The sequence below is a fragment of the Osmerus eperlanus genome, chromosome 11 (genome assembly GCF_963692335.1).
Source record: "Osmerus eperlanus chromosome 11, fOsmEpe2.1, whole genome shotgun sequence".
Lineage (NCBI taxonomy): Eukaryota > Metazoa > Chordata > Actinopteri > Osmeriformes > Osmeridae > Osmerus > Osmerus eperlanus.
This window is the reverse complement of record NC_085028.1, coordinates 12,482,676-12,499,267: the sequence shown is the minus strand read 5'-3', so window position 1 is coordinate 12,499,267 and position 16,592 is coordinate 12,482,676. Positions and strand designations below refer to the sequence as shown.

At 40.7% G+C, this 16,592-nt stretch overlaps 1 protein-coding gene across 1 annotated transcript; it reads left to right on the top strand.

Moving 5' to 3' along the window:
- The first annotated feature begins 158 nt into the window (after positions 1-158).
- Positions 159-14,467, top strand: LOC134028648 (LHFPL tetraspan subfamily member 6 protein-like). The gene is made up of 4 exons (XM_062472303.1): positions 159-521; positions 946-1,451; positions 12,577-12,675; positions 13,711-14,467. The coding sequence occupies exons 2-4, from the start codon at positions 1,067-1,069 to the stop codon at positions 13,827-13,829; spliced, it is 603 nt and encodes a 200-aa protein (XP_062328287.1). The 5' UTR covers positions 159-521; positions 946-1,066; the 3' UTR covers positions 13,830-14,467.
- Positions 14,468-16,592: the final 2,125 nt, after the last annotated feature.

Below are 16,592 nucleotides of genomic sequence, written 5' to 3'. Positions count from 1 at the left end.
CCATTTGTTAAGGGTGATGTATGATGATCAGCCTTCTCTCAAATTGGTTGACTCTTGCCTCCTCAATTTTAAATCGCTCTTTAATTCAAATGACACTGGTTATGCTACGAACAGTAGACAGTAGGCTATGAAATGGTGTAATAAACTAGAGATGAGGACTGGGGGTTGTTTGATTGATGGTCCCCTTGCGACTAGTGCGGCTCACAGACAACTCACGCCCCAGTCTTCCACACCAGCTCAAGCAGGAATGTCGATTCGCAACTGAGTCGGATGATTTGCCAGCGTTTCAGCATTCGCTGGTTACAGTCAGCCTAACTTTGCCTTGCCTCTTTTGTAGTAGTCTCCCAATCATAACTTTTGTTCATTGCTGTTAGTGATATATTTTTGTTAATCTAATCATGATCTGACAACCATTTTCGTCCAAAAAAAGTTTGTTTCGGCGTTGTTATGCCTGTTTCGTAAATAGAAATGAAGAAATACGGATTCATTCAATCAAGCGTTATTTGGGATCCTGTCATAACGTAAGTTATATATTTTTATTTTCTATGTAACAAACAAGATGCTGCTTAAGCGCCACATTGTCATCAAGCCACGCACCGTCTGCTTAGTGCACGCCTGCCAGAGATCACTTGTCCCACGGAATATTCCTTGGGCCATACAAACTTGCCTGCAAACACTTTTAAAAATGTCTGTTGCACAATATAGCTTTTTTATTTTAAATTCACCAAACAACCCTCAATATCTGACATCTTTGCGTTGTTGATACGAATAGTAATAAGACTAATGACCTCATATTTAGTTTAATTAAATAGACACATGTATGGCGAGAACATTTCTTTGTTCCATGTCCTAGTGCTCCTGCATATAATGTTATTCCACTTAGTATCAACTCCTGTTTAATCTGACAGTTCCTGCAATAATAATGGCACTCATTCTATCTTGCAGGGGACAGTCACTGATAAGATGAGCCTTCTGGTCATATTCAGTTCCAACAGCATAAAGAACGGAGTTGAACTCAGTGAAGACTATCAAGACTACTGTTACTAGTTCTGTAAGAGTGGCTACTATGGCATCTAGCCTGACATGTGCAGGTTTCATATGGACCCTTCTGTCCCTCCTGTGTGCGGCGGCCTCCTGTGTCGGCTTTTTCATGCCATACTGGCTGCTGGGTTCTCAGATGGACAAGCCTGTGTCCTTTGGCACATTCCGACGCTGCTCCTACCCAGTGAGGGACGAGGAGATGCAGGCCACGGTGATGTTGGAGCAGTGTGGGCGCTATGCCTCCTTCCAGGGCATCCCTAGTCTGGAGTGGAGGATCTGTACTATTGTGACGGGTGTGGGGTGTGGCCTGCTGCTTCTGGTGGCCCTTACTGCCCTCATGGGCTGCTGCATCTCTGACCTCATCTCCAGAACTATTGGTCGCGTGGCTGGTGGAATCCAGTTTGTAGGAGGTGAGTCAGTAGTATTGATGTATTTTGAAGAGGAGACCATCACAACATATTTTTTCTCCCGTGTTTATACACAGTACAGTGAAGGAGAGGTAAAGGGAGAGAGACAGAGTGAGGCAAGAAGAGACAGAAGGCCAACATTCATATCTCCGAATGCTGAATAATCTTGATCTAAAGGGCAGTGTTGTTCCAGGCACATTCTGAAGAGGGTCATTGGTGGTAACACAGTTGAGCAGCTCTCAGTTCTGTGTGGTTTATTGTCTCCTCTCACTTACCAAAAGGCCGCAGGGTGAAAAGGGCTTGACAGGAAAAAGAAGAGAGTGATAGAAGGAGAGAGAGTGGAAGAGAACAGCAAGAGACAAAGGAGATTAAGGAATGCAGTGTCCTTTTAGAGAGAACCTCCACAATGTTGCTGAAGCAATCTCATTTCTAGCCCCCAAATTACTGAGGGACCGGAAGATGGGGACAGAGCTAAGATGCAATCTCCACAATTTATGGGGACAGATAATCAATGAATGAGGTACAGAGTTAGACAAGTAATAAGAGTGTGACTGTGCATCATGGTGTGTCCTGTAGTTAATCATCCGAGTGCTGGCTTGTATCCTTTGTGCTTCTTCCTCTTCTATTGTTGTGTGCAAATGTCTGACTCAGTGAGACCATGGCCATTAACATATCTTCCATTCACTCATCTCATGCTCACATGGCATATAATGGGTTCTTTCAGCAGTGTACCATAGCAGATGAAACCATTAGTTAAGTAGCTTTCTTGTTCTCTCTAAGGTGACCTCCAATCTGTTGTCATGTCTGGTTTTATGGTCAATCTATCAAAACATATTTCCTTTTGGTCTTCTTGTAATGAATCCCTCTGCCACTGTAGCTGAAAATGTTACTGCCATCCAGATAAGCAGTAAATTGTGAACATGTTGGCACGGAGGTGCTGGGGGCACCTTGCTGGCAGACCTGCTAGAGAGCCATACTGTCACAGCCAGAATCTTTGTCCTTCTGCCATCTGGATTGATACCAGCACATTGTGTGACTCCTCTTCCTTGGTAACCAACATAAATCCTTTGGTACTGCAAAAAATTAATTAGATCCCTCTGAATAAGGAATTGACAGATTTGAATCTTTTTACTATATACCAAGGCATATCCAAACCATGTGACACATGGCAACTACGAGGTTCGCTCCCTTAGATAGTCAATCATAGAAGGCGATCCAGATCTTCAATATAGGGTAATGTCCTCAGTGATGAATACAAAGTAGATCAGTGTCTGAGGTGATTGATCAAAAGACTGCAGTCCACCCCATTCACACACTGAATATGCTCATTTTGGGCTACAGTAATGACCTTCTGTTAAAAATTCATCACAAACCAAAGTGACTTTATCCTTTATCTAGAGTCCTAATATCCTTATATTCACATAATACAAAGTGGCAACTTGCCATGGTAGCAAGGTGTTGCTTCCTGGTTGTCTTGTCAGTAGCCTGAGGGGAATGGACCACTGGCAGCGCAGGACTGGATTATGTTCATGTTCCAACACCGAATTACTCTTGCTCTGTTTCCCTCGTCTTTATCAATTCCATTCCCCATTATTTGTGGTTATATATTGTATTATTTATTTTAAACTCAATCTGTAACTCACTATTTCAGTCTTTGTTGACCCTGTTCTTTGTTCACATTCCCTCTTTTCCACCCTTGTCCGTCTGGCAAACCCCCCACCCGCCACCCCTTGACTTCTCCACTTTATGGCTGTGCACATGTCTGGATGGTGTGGCAGGATGGAAAGAAAAAGATTGGGATAGTGCTCAGTGACCCAAAGGCTGGACTTTGACAGTAACAAAGAGAGAGGGAGGGAGGGAGGGAGTACAGGATGGATAGCCCAGCTTCAGCAGGGACTTAACTTTGCCAAACAGGAAGTCTGGAAAATTGTAGTATAGACAGGAAGTTATTTCAGTCTGTTCTGGTGTTAAGTCATTATTTTTACTGCTAAAATGTGTCGCCTGCTGTGGATTGTAAAATGGGTTTAGACTTTTCCAGAAAGCTTGTCTAGTTACCATTGTTACTGAAGCCCTGAAATCAGCATCAGCAAGAAAGGAAATTATGTCATTGAGATTGAAAGGAGTAGAATAAGAAAATCCCATTTACCTGTCATAATTTTTTTAAATGTTTTTTTGTTGCAAGAAACGACATCTAATGGCTCTATAGCAGCAGGACTCTCAGGATTAAAACAGGTTTTAACAATACACAGTCACATTAGTCTCATAATATCTTAGATACCTTAGATCAGTGACCTATGCTCTTTTGTAAAGCTCTCTCTTGGAAGTCGATTTGGATAAAAGCGTCTGCTAAATGCGTAAATGTAAATATCTGTAGGATTGATTTTCTCCATATTATCAAATGTGTTTTGGCTATATCAAACCATGAGGTGGATTTATATTAAAAAAATGTGCAGTATGTCATTTGTTTTTAAAAGAGGTTTGGCTGACAGGCTAACCAATGGAGTGGCAATGGCAGTGGGTGTGGAGATGCTATCAGTGTCTTTTTTAGCATTATTGTTCTGTGTCTCTTCCTTCTTCCAGCTGGTCATCAGTTGGGTTGGCTCAATGTACGAGGAGTTTCCACAGAGCTCTGTAAATGTTTTGGTTAGTTGATAGTTGATAAGAGAGAGAGAGCGCTTTGATTAACAGCTGAGAACTGGAATTATTTAAGGTTAAGATCCATAATAGATGTCATTATATACCCTGGTTCCTTATTTTGCCTGTGAAGGTTAAGTGGTTTAGCACAAATTAACACTGTTTCAGTCCATGAGAATACTGACTCTGGTGTGGCTCACCAAAGAAAAATATTTAGGCTAACGCCTCCCAGATGTATACAGTATACTGTACATATTTCATGACTGCAAAAAAGGCTTAACATCGAGTGCAGCTCAGAACTAGCCAGCCAGCACTCTGTAAACAGGATGGAATGAGATAATCTGATACCATAAATGTGTACAGCTTTTTAAAATATTATTACAGAGAAGGTTAGTTGATGATGATGGTAAGGTTGATGATGTATCTATCTTTTAACTGCTAGTCTGTGTGATTTTTTTACTTCAATTTATTTTTTCCTTAGTTGCACTTGTTCTGGTTTATGAGGGAGGGTATGAGGGAGAGATGAGAACATCAGCAAATCACATCAACCCTCAAATTTTACGTGCTGACCTTTTATAAGCAGTCTGATTTTGTGTCTTTCACTTTCCACTGAAACGCTTTTACTTTCTTTAAAAAAAATAACAATGTTGGCTAGAATGGAGCCACCCCCACTTTCTTTCAAGGGCCTAGCCCAGCCTGACATGTTTACTGATATGACTTGTTTACCCTCACTGTAGGGGCCAGTCGGTACAGGCCGGTACCATTCTTTTAGTCAACACCCACATGCACTTGTTAAGAATATGGTGAAGGATGATTCATAATATAGCACTTTTTTCCACACCCCTGAAACCTCTTTACAGAGAAACACAAGTGAAACCTTCAACTTCCAGACACTCAAGATGAGAGGTGGGGGGCAGGCCATCCTACATCCAGCTCTCAAAGTAGATTATTTGTCTACATTAAATGGGTTTAGTGGGGAAATTACTGAGAGGTAATGGAGCCGAAGTGGATGTTGATGCCATTTCCTAAACACAACTGCATCCCTGACCTGGCATAGCAGAAACTTAATGTCCATTCAGGCTCTAACTTGGAACATGTAAGAGGTTGAAAATAATATGCCTCACCATTAGATAGTAACCACAGACATTCCTTGTGCTGCCAGTTAGAGTGGGCTGTACTTTTCACTGACATTTCAAATAAAGAGCCCTTACAGCCCCCAATGGGATGAGAGCTGTTTATATTAACTTAAAAAGAGTTGGATTATTTGGCTTCTGCTGTCCCAAAAGTTTCTTATGAGTCAGAGGTAAGCACCCACCATTACAGATGCAGGCTAGGTGAACTTAGGTCAAAGTGTGCATGTCCTGTATATTACACAATAACTGCAAAGCCATCATCTAAAGAGACTTTAAAGCAGAAAGAGATATTGATACAAAAATGTGCCTGCTGGAACATCAGCAGTTGATGTCCATTACGGCTTGAGTTTCTCCCGTAGCTGTCTGTCTTTCTGCATGAGCTCCTTTGGCTAAGGTCTTCAGGTTACACTGTTAAATATGGCTTCTCCATTATTCATGCAGTGAAAAAGGCAAGAATATGGACATTAGCTCGCTCATCTCTCTCTTTTAAAGCCACATCATTGGTCTTGTAAAGGGGAAACCAGTGTCACTTTCCTGTCTTCCTTCTTGTGCTTTCCCTGTTTACCTTCATTTTAACATGGCATTGGTGTCTTGATTGTTGTGACACAAATATAAATTAGTTATGATTCATGAGGAGGACCATTTTAGATTAAATATTGATATGACCCTTTACTCCAACAGTTTGGGATTCAGAGACAATGTGTGATTTTATGATAAGAGTCCGTAGATAAAAACAAGCTAAAGTGAAAATATCAAAACTTGATATTCGGACAGTGTATTATTCTAAATGACAGTATTCTGATGACAAAACCAGATGTGTTGAGGGGAGGATGTGAATACCCATCCAGGTTTAAGCATTTTTCTCACTACAAAAGGCTGCTGTGGAATTCCCTGTTTATCTTTTACGGTTCAAATGTTTTGGGACTGAAAAGTGCAGAAAATTCAGACAGTAGACAGACAGTAGATCTTGTCAAATAGATAGTAGAGACATCCAGGTAGCAGTTTATCCAAAACATATCCCAGAGAACAAGATTTTGAAAGATTAACCAGTCAAGAAAAACAGCTGAACCAGCCAGACACCTGTGCTGAGCTTTCTTGCCTCTGTCTCACTATCCAAGGCTCAGTCCCTTTCCCTTTCCTTATCTTGCTGGTCCTGAACTCAGACCACCCACAGATCTGCGATGTCAGTAGGGTGGGGCCTTCAGACAGAGACTACAAGGCATCGCACCTTGGGCCCTGGCTGAGGCTGAGGAGCTTATTGATGTTGTAGTAGAGATCTTCATCCTCCCCTGAGCTGTTGACAGCTCTCCACTTGTCACTGCTGGTGAGCCGCACACATCTGCTCTCCAGCCCAGACCCCGATACCTCCCAGTGGAGCTGGTGTCTTTAGCTCAGATCCTCATGCATACTGTTTACTTTACCCAAGACAGTGTGTCCCTATTCAAGCCACGTACCTGCCTCTATGTCATATTCCACTAACCTTTCCATGCCCCTATTAGAGAAGGCTGTCTTGTGCTTGGGCCAAGCATGCAGATCATTTTACTGTGTCCTTTATCACAACACCTTGTGATAATGAGCTAATTGTTAAGGTCCATGGCTGGGGAGATCATTCGTTGGTCGAAGGCATTGTGTTGGGTGACGTGGTGCTTTGATTCATGTGTAGAGGGTTGGTTATTCATTCAGAAACTGTCAACATGCGAGGATGGCAGACAGACACATGGAAATACAATGGAAATTGGCTGTTAACGTGTGTTTTATACAAGTACATGCTGCTAAATTATACAAATATCTGGATATTTAAACATTTAGGATCGTTAATGTTGGCCATTGCCCGGCTTGGGCTACAGAAATGCGCTCCCTCCACTATAACCAGCAGAAATGTTGACTGTGATCCAACACTAATATACCAGACAGTAGCAGCTCTTTGCTGGGAGCCCTGAGGCTTTAGACCCAACACCATTGCCTCATCTGTCCTTGGGACAGGCCAGCCCAGACTCATATTTCCTACAGGCTCAGGCCAGACCCAGAAATCCCTCATTGAAAAGGGCCAGACAAAGGTGAATCTCAGTGAGTTGAAGCTGAGCTCAAACCCACTCATCTGGATAGCAGTTGTGAGGTGGATAACACAGCCCCCAGAGGGGCTGTGTTTGTGTGTGTGTTTGGAGTGGGAAAAAGCCATCCTCCACACAGGAGTCTTGACAAAACCGACACACTTGACAGCAGTCAACACCGACTGAAGGGATAGAGAGGTGTGTCTTTTCAAACAATAAATTACACATTTATGTGGAATTTATAGTATTTCAATGTCCTTACACACAGTGGCGAAAATCTGCTATCAATTTTGGGGGGGACAATTATATGACATTTTCTCAAAGCAATTCCTGAGGGAGACACCAAAATTACTGCTGTAGCAAATTGTAATATGTTAAATGTATATTATCAATATTATTGAAATTTCCTTATGTTTACAGTGATTTATTGGGGGGGACAAATCATATTTTTCCCAGGATGGGATTTCCGCCTATGCTTACACTGACACATACAAATGCACCCTCCCTCTATAGGCTGGACTGTTCCGAATCTGATTTACTGTAATGCGGTCAATGTCTGCATCACAGCACAAGAGAGGAAGGCCCCCAGATCCCTTTTTTACACCTTCACTGCCCCTCTCCCATCATGTGTTTACTAAAATGTACCTTTTATTTATTCGGGCAAATGACATTCAGAAATGACAAAGAAACAGTAAAAAAAGAAACTATAATCAACAATAAAAATTAACAATAAGAAATATGAGCAGGTTGACCAGGGCAGCTGGACTGTGAAGAGGTTGAAAACGTAATTTTCCGAAAAGTCAAAGTTCCTTGAAAAAAAGCAACAGCAGTTATGGCCTGTAGTTGTGATGTTCAGCTCACAGCTTTAAATGCCAAGATCTCCATGACTGAGTTTCATTCCATATTTTATGTGAAGATATAAATAGTGTAGTAGTATGCCATGCAGATTAATGAAGATGTGGTGAGGCACTGTCTCTATTGTTTATGGTCAAACATCTTCTACAGGTTGAGTCTTAAAGCAAATGCTTATTTTAGCTTTGGCTTAACAACAAAAGAAGAGAGGAGTTCATAAAGGAACACAGACATTTGAGAGGGATAATCATTGAATCACCAAAGGGATCTTTGTTCTCTTTTCATTTGATGTAGCTCTTTTTTTGTTCCACTCATTTCTATTCTAACCCCCCTCTTGCTACATGTTAAGAATCCCCTCTCTGCCCTTATCTACTTCCTATGGGTGTTTTCAAATATATATTTCCCCTATTAAAGATACCGCTTCAGGTTGTCATTTTCCTCAGCTGAGCTGATAAAACTTACAGAGAGTGACCAGATTCAAACCAATTTGTACCAAGCAACTGTTAAACAAAGACAGAGAGACATTATTGTGGATATCATTGGATAATAATGAGACCATAATATTCGACATTGACAGACTGGAGGTTGTGGCAGATTGAGTTTATGGCTAATAGAGCTACAGAAAACATGGTGTGATGTAAGAAATCAACAAGACTGGCTAGTAATTGACCCAACTCAGCTGTGTAATACTTTCCTTTTCTCAGTGATGAAGTGAAGCAGCCTCAATGCAGGACATATTTTGGTGGCTTTTATTAAACTGTCTCAAGTGTGTAAGTGCTTCCCAGTAAAATAATGTATCACTGTCGCTCAGAAACTCGCCAAGCTCACCTCCTACCTTCTGAACCATTTCAGTTAACAGGCTACATTTTAAGCTTGGTGTCTCCCTGTTTCTGCAGCTCATACATCACCATTGATTTTAATGGTGGGGGGCAGGGGAGAGACTACAAGACCAGTGAAGAATAGATGGTCAGCAAGCCAGGATTTCTGATCTTATTAATATTTTTATGGCTTACAAGGAGAAGAAACACTTTTATAATAAAACAAAAACACTTTCAAGGGGATGATTTGCGATGCTCTTTCAAAGGAAGTCCAAAGAACCATAATTCTCAGCCCTTCATGATAATCTTCGTTCTCAGCCACAGAATTTTTTTAATTCATAGGCCTGTTCTTTTTTTGAACAACCAGGGACTGCAAATGACGGCCAAACCACGTCACCCTTTTCTGATCTTTGGATCAGAAAGAAACCAAACACATGAACACAAATGGTTGATGTAACCAGGAAGACTGGAGCGCTTCTGGTAATGACATAACTCTGTCCCTCACACTGTTCTACCCACTTTTCCTGTCCTCCCCACTAATGCAACTCTCATTAGTTCCCATTGAGTTTAGAAGGTCATGGGAAAATATGTTGATCCTGACATAATTCTGCATCGGGTGAAGACAAAGCAGTGAATGACTTGGAGTTTGCGCGGTCAAGAGAAAGACTTCTCCAGTATCAGTGAGAATACCGAGAATACCTCTAGTGTTAAAATAATGAGATCCTATGATTTTATGAGATCTTGGTTGGTCACATCATGTGAATTCAACTCATTTGTGGCTACCCTTTGTCGTACCTTGGATTTCACCAGCTTGGGGGTGTGTCTACTCTATCAGGGGAACATTTGGGGAGTGGAAATGTCTGAGACAGGACAAAAAGAATCGCACAGGCTCTGCCTCATTCTTTCCCCCCCTTTTAAGCGTTTCCTTGTTTCCTTTTTACTTCTCTTGCCCAGACAAAGGGGCGAGGGATGCCCAATTTAGAAACTGGTTGAGCAAGGACAACGGTAGGGAGAACCTTGTTGAAATCACGGAGAGGTGAAAGCCTTTGAGCAGGAAGCTGAATAAAGCCGTTTATTTTTCTCTTTTAACTGATGTGCCCATTAATGACAAAATGATCTGGGCATAATAAATACATTTCTTAGTTTGATGAACAAGCTATTGGCAGGAACAAATGTGCTGAAAACAGATCAATTCAACAAAAGCTTCCAATTAGGACTGAGGCCAGTGGAAGGAGGGGTCGTAGTGGAAAGAGGCCTGACGGGGGGACATGGAACACATTGAGCTGTGTCACAGGAGTGTATTCATCCCATGGAAACAGACTTGTCAGTCCAGTGCCAAAGACCTCTTCTTCAGATACACTTTTGGAGCTTTCAGTGAGGTATTCTAAGGGAACTATCTTTGGTAACGCAAGACTACTGTAGGTTAAAAAGTCGGAATCCAGCTATTGCACCCTGAAACAATAATGTTTATCTTCCAACCTACTCTTAAATCCCATCTGTGCTTCCTCGCCCCTCCATCTCTTCAGCAGCTTCAAGATCTGCCTGCTTTGAGTGGGATTGACTGGAGCACATTCCATCAATAAGACCAGTGCTGAGTTAGCTCCCTCTAAACTATGTTGATCCTGTTAAAAAGGAGAACTATATATTATACAAACAGCAGTAACCTAAACAGTATGCATGGTGTGGTGCTAACATTTAGATTAAGAGAATCCAGAAAAAGGAGTGCAGCAGCATCATAGACTGCAGTGTGCTAAACCATTAAATCAAAAGTTGGGAGGTGCTCAAAAGATTTAGATGTATAGGCTTTGATAGTGATCATGGCCCTGGACACTGAAGCACATATTTCAAGGATTCAAAAGCCAACATGGGCGCCCTTTCTCTACATTTGATGTAAACTTTGATGCATCGGAGATGGGTGGAGAGTGTATATGGGATTATGGCCGGACTTCATGCTGGGTGTATAACCGCAAGTAGAATCCAGAAAGGTGTCCCTTGATTCTTTTTCCTAGGACATTAAGGCACACTTTTCCAAAACGAATACTTTACATGCACAATTTACATTACACTTTTTCAAACTGTAAATTATTCTGTGTCAGTGTCACAACCTAATGCAGTGTTACAATGGTGTTTGTGTGTTCCACTCCCCTCAGCATGTGTGACTCCATTTGTGTTGTCCACAGGAGGAACAGTGTCCATAGCCTGTCCAGGATGTTGGTTTAGGGATGACAGCCCCTATCCTGCTCCCTGTGGTCTGTTTTTACAGCTCCCTGCCTCTCTGCAGTTTCCACTTCTAAAGGGAACGTCTCACTGAATGAGCCCCTGACTTTTACATGAGCCATTCATGTCCCAGACTCCATCTATTCTCTATCCTGCTCCAGCCATTCTCTATCCATTCTCTATCCTCTCTCTATTTAGCTCTTTCTCTTTCTTTGACACCTCCTGGACTTTTGAATGATAACCTTGAATGGTATTGTGTGAACATAGAAGAGGGCAGGACTTTTTCTTTCCCTATTGATGTTGAGTAGGTATAGTAGACAAAAGGCATGAGCACGCCCAGATGTGGAGGAAGGCCGGGACATGAAGGGTCAGATAGAAAAGCAAATAAAATGCTAAAATGCATTCTTCATTCAGCCAAAAATATAAAGTACATTTAGGCAAATATTTTTCTAAAGCATTGATAAAAGATTTATGACTCTCTTTTCTGTTTCTAATCTTTCCCTTCTCACCCCTACCCCCCCATCTCACATTCTTTTTTGTATCTTTATATCTTTATTTTAGTCTGCTGTTATGGAAACTAAATCCAAAGTACGATTGAAACTAGTTCCATATTTGTACAAATTGAACTTGTTGACCTGAAACAGTCCAACAAACTAGCAAATCAAAGGTGATTCTGAATTCCAAAACATGGCCACATTTTTTGTGATTTAACTGTAGAACCTTTTATTCTAGCTGTTGATGAAGTACTTTGAGTTCTTCAAGTAAACTAAAAGGATGTCACGCCGCAGTATGTCTGCGTTTCTCAACACATGAAAGAGAATTTCAGATTTGGTTTAATATTTATTATGAATACATTACTGGTCCTGTTGAAAATGCTTCACACTTTCACTCTGTCAACTCTCTGTGCATGTATTTCTCTATGGAAGATAGTTGTATGATGTTCTGAAGGCCACACAGTCACTCCACTTTGCACTTAAACTTTTTTTAACAGATGACTCTTGCAGGCAGTTGATGATAAGGATTTAGGAGCAAGGGAAGGAACATGTGAAGATCCCTGTCTACTCTGATTTTGCATTGTAATGAGACTTTCTCAGAAGCCCTCACAGGCCTCGCATCTCTCGCAAACATCAAATGTCTGATTATTTATCGAATGGACACCTGTAGTGTAAAGTCACCTGTCAGATACAGTCAGTACCCATAGTCCATAGTCTGTCTCTTTTAAGTGTGTGTGTTTTCAATGATAGGGGAGCCTCAATACATATGAAAACCAGCTCTGTGCTATCAATCTTTAAATGTACTTCTCTCTGGATTCAGCGCTATCCTTAACACATAATAAAATAAACAATACATTGAATACAATCCCTGATATGTGTGTTTCCCAATAATGATCATTGTCTAACTCATCCCTTGTTGCTGTGTTCAGGACTGCTAATAGGATCTGGCTGTGCCCTCTTCCCCCTAGGCTGGGACAGTGAAGAGGTCCGACAGACCTGTAACAACAGCTCAGACCAGTTTAAACTGGGTAAGTTAAAAGACAACAGCAGGGGATACATACTTTAATTCAAACTCAAACTTAACTTCCATTTAATAATGTGGTATTTTGTACTGTGCTGTGTGTGTGAGCTAGTTGTGGTACAATGCTGTGTTGTTAGCTTCATATTAGATGCTAGTTAATGGAAGGTGGATGTTGACCATCAGGCCACTTTATTTTGAACCTGTGCAACTCCCAGCATGCAATAGGAGAAGAACCAACGTGTTTGTATATAACACAAATATGTTGTGGACCCTATCTTAAATTAGCAGTATGCTATATGTAGTAAAGATATATTAGGGTGACAATGATTATTGACACACATTTTTGAAAAACTAGTAATGGTACAGTTTGTAAGTGTTTAGTATTTGCAGATTCTGTTTCTTGTTCTGCAATGTATGTAATTTACTCGTTACTCGTTACTCTCTAAACAAAGTGTTTTCAAAAGCAGTTAACATGTTCAATTAACAGGTGTTCCTTTACCGTGGTTTTTCTTCCAGAGTGAGCCGTTTAATGGCAATCCGGTTTAGACACAATGCTTGTTTTTTACACAGTACATAGAGTAGTACTACATCATTCCGAAGTCTCCCTATAACTTGACAAGAAAAAGAGTCATTATACACTAACACTTTATTTGAAAGATGTATGCTTATACCCAAGCATACATAAAGCATGAATTATTCATAGGACTCGATGAATATTGTTTTTACTTTCATTGCAGAATTTATGTTTACATTGGTATAATGTCAGTTTTGTCCTAACAGTGATGTAATGGCATGCCACAATAAAAGTCACCCTTGTGATTTGTGAACAATGTCTACAAAACATTTCTAGCAATACTCTGTGGTATCAGTAAAGCAGATATGCTGGAGAAGGATAGGTTTTGAGATAAAGATGGAGTGCTACTCCAAATATTTGGTCAAGGCCTGCCTCCTACAGGTTGTCTAAGACCTGAAGGTGGCCACGCCAAGGTACCAAAACTGTGAGATGTACTAATGTAACCCCGTTTCCTGTTTTGCTCTCAAGGTTCCTGTCAGATTGGCTGGGCATACTACTGCACTGGGGCTGGGGCGGCGGCAGCCATGCTGCTATGTACCTGGCTGTCCTGTTTTGCTGGGAAGAAGCAAAAGCAGTACCCCTACTGACGGAGTGAAGAGTGAGAGAAAGAAGCAAGGGACAGGGATTTGGCTACACAAGGGACAATTATGTGTCAGTGTACAGCACAAGAGAGCAACACACTACAGCACAACAAAGGCAGGATAATTAACAGTACTATGTTCATCAGGAGGCACACTTTGTCTGAACCACTTCAGATACTTTTTACTGTGGAGTGCACAACCATGTTTTCAGTAAGCTGATATTTTTTTTCTGTAGTTGAGGTGAAAAATAGAAGGAACAATCCAAACATTGTTGTGTAACTATATATCTTGTTAAAACAGTGTTTTCATTTCTCCATGGACTCCATGTTTTGTGATTTTTTTGGTGCTATTAGGCGTCTCTGTGTTGTATTCATGGCTTATGCTTGCCTTAAAACACTGGGGGGGAAATCACAAAAAATACTGTAAATGCAATAATCTCCCTTGTGTAAAGCAAGCCTTTTTCTTCCATAAAACCCATTCAGATTCAAAAGACCTAATAATAGTTCATTAACGTATGCCTTCAATTTACAGCATGAGTTGTGTATGATCATGGATATTTGACCATATTAGCAAATGTTTTGTATACACATTTCAATAATTCTTAATTATTTTCTGTTTGTAAATAAATATTCATTATCTAGGTATTGAAATGTATAAGTGTTTTTATTTTATGTGTTGATTTATTTGTACAGCAGAGCCAATTTACACAACGTTGGATGGTCACGATAACTTGAGTCACTTGGGCCACTCTACCTTCACTCATAACAAGCACTCTCATGACCTCGTATTTTGCATTGATTTTAGTTAAAGTTGTATGATTAGATCACTTATAGTTGGTTGAGATTAACCATATTATAATTGTGCTAATGTAAAGGGTATGTCTGGGAATGGAGATTAGCTTTGAAAATACCAGCAGAGATTGGTATTTCAACAGTATGTTGTAATACCATGCCACTGTTGCCATCAATGCTTGTATGTTCAGTTCTGTAGAGCCCTCAAAGTTTGATCCCCCCAAGTTTGAGCCCTCAAAATGATCGCCAAACTATTTCTAGTATTGCATGCATGTTGCACACACTTCTGTTTTACTCAAACATGGTTTATTAAATAACAGTGCATCAATTCATAAGGGACTAACCAAAAGTGGAGGCAAAGGGCTTATTTGTAAGGAGGTGCCTCCCTTTCTACAATGCAAAAGCATTCTCATGAGGATGGGACCACCCACTTCTCCCTCTATCTATCCCTGTCCCTATTTCTATATTTCTGTTTTACGTCCTTTCACTACTATAACTGCTATATATAGAACTGTATGTATGTGTTGCCCTAACTCAATTTGAGTGAAATGCTCAAATGAATGATTAAAAATGCTATATGATTATTTTCACATTCACGTTGAGTTCACCAATGCCTGAAAAATAAATAGCAAAGTGCATTTGATGGTACATTTCCATGATATTATCTAGTACAACACTAGCATTTTTTTTATCAAATGCTCAATTGACATGTAACTTATTGTCTGCAAATTCATTTGCTTGTTTGGGTTGGATGGAATACTCAAATCATAAATTAAACACCTCTCTACTAATCCCCCTCAACACTTCTCAAGCACTCTATTGTTCTACTGCACTCTACTGCCATCTTGAGGCTGATTAACGACTACAGTTTGTCCACATGTACACAAACTTACTCTGTCCTGATAGACAGGATTTGGAACAACCAGAACACACGCAAAAGCTGACCCTTTGAGCTCTCTTCTGATAGAAGGTGAAAGCTTTATGTTTGTTTTCTCAAGATTTCCGCTGGGTGCTACTCAGACGTTATTGTCTTGAAAATAAGCATTTTAAAGAGCGCGTGCATAAAATCTACACTCTTTTACCCTTTATGACCAGACAAAGAGAAACCCACATTACATTGTCACGCTGACTTTTTTACTGTACAACAGTACATTGAAACACCAATCTTAAATTACACTTGTGTGGTCTCTGGGCTGCATCCTCTTTAAACTCTGAACTCTGCACCACCCAACATGTCTGACTGAAGACGTTCCTCCAAATATTGTCCATCTACCATTGTATTCAGTACTTTATTGTACTGGATTGTAAGAGATCTTCTGTGAACCATCTGTGTATTGAGGGAGGGCCAGTATTTTCAGCTGAGTTAAATGATCAGCTGTGTATTTTTCTTTTCAGCTGTAGCAGTGTGGTTTGCATTTCCAGGAACCCCCACGCACCCTGTTCTCCTGTGTCTTAGTTCCAGGCCAACAACTTAAAACGTCTGATCCTTAAGGTGTATAAGCTAGAGCAGGGAACCCCAAAGTTCATGAAATGGATGGCCTAGTGACATCATGATGGTTTGTGTGTGATGACTAGAGCGAGTAGTTTGGGCCTGTCCATCAGTCTTACACATCATGAAATGTTGGAGCATGTCAAATTTCACTTAAAACCTTACACAACAGTCCAGCTGCAATGAACCTGTGTGGAACCTGACCCCGGGCAGCCTGCTGTAGATTCAGATGGTTGTGTAGCTGTGTTTTTTATTTGGTTATTTGCCTTTGAAGGAAGGACAGATGGAAGATGAGACTGGAGTGAAGATGGATACCATGTTAAGACAGACCAGCCTAATGACTGCATAAAGCCTTCAGGACTTGTAGACAAATTTGTGAGTTGTAGACAAAGGCCTACATTCAAACCAACATACAGTGTTAATAGTCTCTAGACTAACATACATTGGTGGGCCACACATTCAGGTGACCAAATACAGTATGTTTAACCT

Bases quoted from the DNA above. Each gene is read 5' to 3' on its own strand.
- LOC134028648 (XM_062472303.1), top strand. From the start codon at position 1,067: ATGGCATCTAGCCTGACATGTGCAGGTTTCATATGGACCCTTCTGTCC. The intron at 1,452-12,576 runs GTGAGTCAGTAG...TGCTGTGTTCAG, and splicing joins TGGAATCCAGTTTGTAGGAG to GACTGCTAATAGGATCTGGC. The intron at 12,676-13,710 runs GTAAGTTAAAAG...TTTGCTCTCAAG, and splicing joins CTCAGACCAGTTTAAACTGG to GTTCCTGTCAGATTGGCTGG.